At 56.2% G+C, this 3,610-nt stretch overlaps 1 protein-coding gene across 1 annotated transcript in view; it reads right to left on the reverse strand.

The window, feature by feature from the left end:
* ZNF362 (zinc finger protein 362) overlaps positions 1–3,610 on the reverse strand; it is a 9,082-nt gene that overhangs the window by 3,257 nt on the left and 2,215 nt on the right. The window contains exon 2 of the mRNA XM_010008217.1: positions 73–136. Coding sequence (XP_010006519.1) covers positions 73–136 — 64 coding nt within the window. The remainder of the gene's footprint in view (positions 1–72; positions 137–3,610) is intronic.

Genomic DNA, 3,610 nt, shown 5'->3' on the forward strand with positions numbered 1-3,610 from the left:
AGTGTCCCTGCGTGTCTGTATGCCCCCCCTCCTCCCCAAAACCCTGCTGTCCCAGTATTGGGGGGGTCCTACCTGGCTGGGCATGGTGGGGGGGGGCGGCCAGAAGTAGGGGTTGTTGAAGCGAGGCTCCGCCATCCTGTGGGGAGAGAAAGAAGGGGGGCAGGTCATGGAGTGTCACCAGCTGCCACATGGACCCCCCATCCCACCTCGGCCCCCCCAAATAAAGCAACACTCAGGCAGGGAACAGGCAGGGAGCAGGCAGGGCTGGGGAACCTCCCAAGCATCTTCCTAGCTGGAAATTCCTGCAGGATCAGAGCAATGCCAAGCACCCCCAAGACACCAAAATGCCAGTGAGCCCCCCGAGATGCCACTTGGCAATGCAAGGGGAGGAATCTGGGGAACCCCAACACAGATCTCCTAAGGCCTGAAAGGATCCCTGCCACTCCTCCAGTATCTCCAGCAGGGATAACAGAGGAGGATGGGATGTTGCTGTGGGAGCAAGGGTGAGCACGACAGCGGCACCTCCAACCCAACCCCGGCTGAGTCCCTCTCCCCCAAAAAAAGCTTTCTCCCAAAAAACAAGCCCCCTTCTCTCAGAAACCCACCCCCCAATGCCAAGCAACATGACCCAGGACATCAGCAGGCAAAAAAAAAAGCAGGAAAATCCAGCTGCAGTGGAGCCAGGAGATGTACAGGGAGGCTTGAACGCATTGGGAAAATTAATTTTAAATCCATCTTTGGGTGATGAGAAACATCTAAGAGACGGTGAGAAAACGTCGCCAGCAGAACAGCCCAGAACGGGCAAACCAGGTTCCGAGGGGGTTCCAGGACAAGGGATCTTGGCAGGAGAGATCCCTGAGGAGCTCCCTGGTAATGTAAACCAGGCCATGGCCAGGATCCTGGGAAAACTAGACCGGTGCCTTCAGCGAAGCGCGTCCCCAAAAGCCTTGGAGGTGGTGGGATTCCCCGGAGCACTGGTGGCTGGGGAAACTGAGGCACAGAGAGCCCCAGGTCACAGCAGCACAGACTGGGATGTGGTCTGTCATACTCCAATGCCATTTGGAGCTTCCCTGCTCCCAGAAAGCAAACAGCCTGGGGCAGGGAGGGGATGGGGAGCCTTCCTCCCCCTCCTCCTCCTTGCATTCACCTGCTCAGTTCCAGCTGGACCCTGAGCTCTCTGGTGCTGCTGGGCAGCAGCACCCAGCAAAGGGGGGTCCCACTGGGAATTCAGCACCCATACAGCCACCCTGGTCTGAAAAAGAGCCCACCAGGCTCATTTTCAGGGGGTAAACTGAGGCAGGGAAGAGGCAACCACCCTACCCCCACGATACGCCGGAGAGCAGCACAGGACAAGGTGCATTTTGGGGAGGTTTTGGTGCGTTTCAGAGGCAGCGTCGAGGAGCAGGAGCCATTTCGTGCAGCGGACACAACCAGACCAGCAACTCCCCTCCCTTCCCTGCCTGGAACCACACCGTGTCACCTCCCACCTGCCCAGGCACCAAATTTTGGCTTTTCCAACCTGGATCCTCACCACGTCCCCAGGCACAACTGGTTTTGCCCTCCTCGTTTTCTCTCCACCCCTCTAATTGCCGGGGTGATTAACTGCGCTTCCCCACGGGCACCGGCTGGTTCCTGCACACTCTGTCTGTACCCACACGCCGCCCACGCTCCCAGTTTACCCACTGGCTACATTTATATATTTCAGATGCCTCGGGATGATGTGCACGGGACTGGGGACTCCAAGGCTGAAGGGGAACACACGTGGGGCCGGCGCAGCGGGAGATGGGGATGAAAGAGGAGGTGGTGGCAGGGAACAGCCCTGGTGACAGAGACAGGCAGGAGAATGGGCAGTAAGCAGGCAGGGGGAGTCTGGGTCCCCCCCTGCCACATCCAAGCACCCCAGCATGAATCCCACCAGCTCAGCCAGCGTGGGAAAACAGGAAGTTGGAGTTATGATGAGAAAAGGGATTTTTGGAGCTGCTCTCCCGTCACAGCAGGTGCCCCGCGACCTCCGTCCTTCCTGTCCATCCATCCATCCATCCATTCATCCATCCGTCCTTCTCCCTGTCCCAACAACGTGCCAGGTTCCACCGGAGCCATCGGTGGCACCAAGAAGGATGGAAACCACCAGCATGGTGCCCAAACCATCACCAGGACATGGCACAAACAGTGCAAAGATGGAGGGGGGCACTGGCAAAGTCACCAAGGGAATTTTGGGGAGGAAAGTGCCAATATCTCCTGTATCCTCCCACCCCGCCTCCCCTTGAGGAGGTCTTATTAAATTAATCATAAATTATTTGCCGAGCCACCGTGCTCGGAGGCTGAGGAACCTGCCTGGAATGAAGAGGAAAGAAATGGTCCGCATGCCAAAAAAAATAATCCCTGTTTCTGTCCCGATTCGATGTTATAAATCGTGAGGCCACATCCAAGCACCCCGGCATGAATCCCACCAGCTCAGCCAGCGTGGGAAAACAGGAAGTTGGAGTTATGATGAGAAAAGGGATTTTTGGAGCTGCTCTCCCGTCACAGCAGGTGCCCCGCGACCTCCGTCCTTCCTGTCCATCCATCCATCCATCCATTCATCCATCCGTCCTTCTCCCTGTCCCAACAACGTGCCAGGTTCCACCGGAGCCATCGGTGGCACCAAGAAGGATGGAAACCACCAGCATGGTGCCCAAACCATCACCAGGACATGGCACAAACAGTGCAAAGATGGAGGGGGGCACTGGCAAAGTCACCAAGGGAATTTTGGGGAGGAAAGTGCCAATATCTCCTGTATCCTCCCACCCCGCCTCCCCTTGAGGAGGTCTTATTAAATTAATCATAAATTATTTGCCGAGCCACCGTGCTCGGAGGCTGAGGAACCTGCCTGGAATGAAGAGGAAAGAAATGGTCCGCATGCCAAAAAAAATAATCCCTGTTTCTGTCCCGATTCGATGTTATAAATCGTGAGGGAGATGAGGGAGTGGCTTCCCCCTCTCCCAGGGCTGGGATGGCTGGGGGAGGGAGCAGAGGGGATATAAAGCAGATGGGAAAAAAAAATAATAACTTATATATATATATATATAAAAAAACTGTTTTTCTATATTCTCAGCTAACTATGAAAAATGGAAGCTGACACAGAGCAGAGGGAAAAAAAGAAAAAAAAAGAAGAAAATCCATTAAAATGGAAATGATGAAGGGCTGGGAACGCTGTGGCTGTGTGGGGTGATGGGGCTGCCTCAGGGCTCTTCCTGCCCCACAGATTTTGGGCTGGCAAAGGGAAATTCCCCCCAGGATAGTGGTTCTCTGGTGGCACGGGGCCCTGTGGGCCAAACCACAGGGTGGGAGCGCCCATGGGCGCAGGATTTGGCCAACTCTTGCCAAGGGGCCACCAGAGGTTGTGCCGGGAGGACGTGGGTGGGTGCAAAAAGCATGGAGGCCACCTGAGAGAGAAGGGTGTTGGAAGAGCAAGCAGGAAGACGCAGAGAGCCCCAAAACCGGGAACCCCCGACTCCCACAGGACGACACGGTCCCCGGCATCGCCACCGAGGCGGGGAAAGCAGCAGTGTCTCGGGTGCCCCTAAAAAGACACAAACCCCCTGGTCCCCGCACCCCGGGGGGGGAAGGA

Source organism: Chaetura pelagica, unplaced genomic scaffold (assembly GCF_000747805.2).
Source record: "Chaetura pelagica isolate M959 unplaced genomic scaffold, ChaPel_1.0 scaffold1302, whole genome shotgun sequence".
NCBI lineage: Eukaryota > Metazoa > Chordata > Aves > Apodiformes > Apodidae > Chaetura > Chaetura pelagica.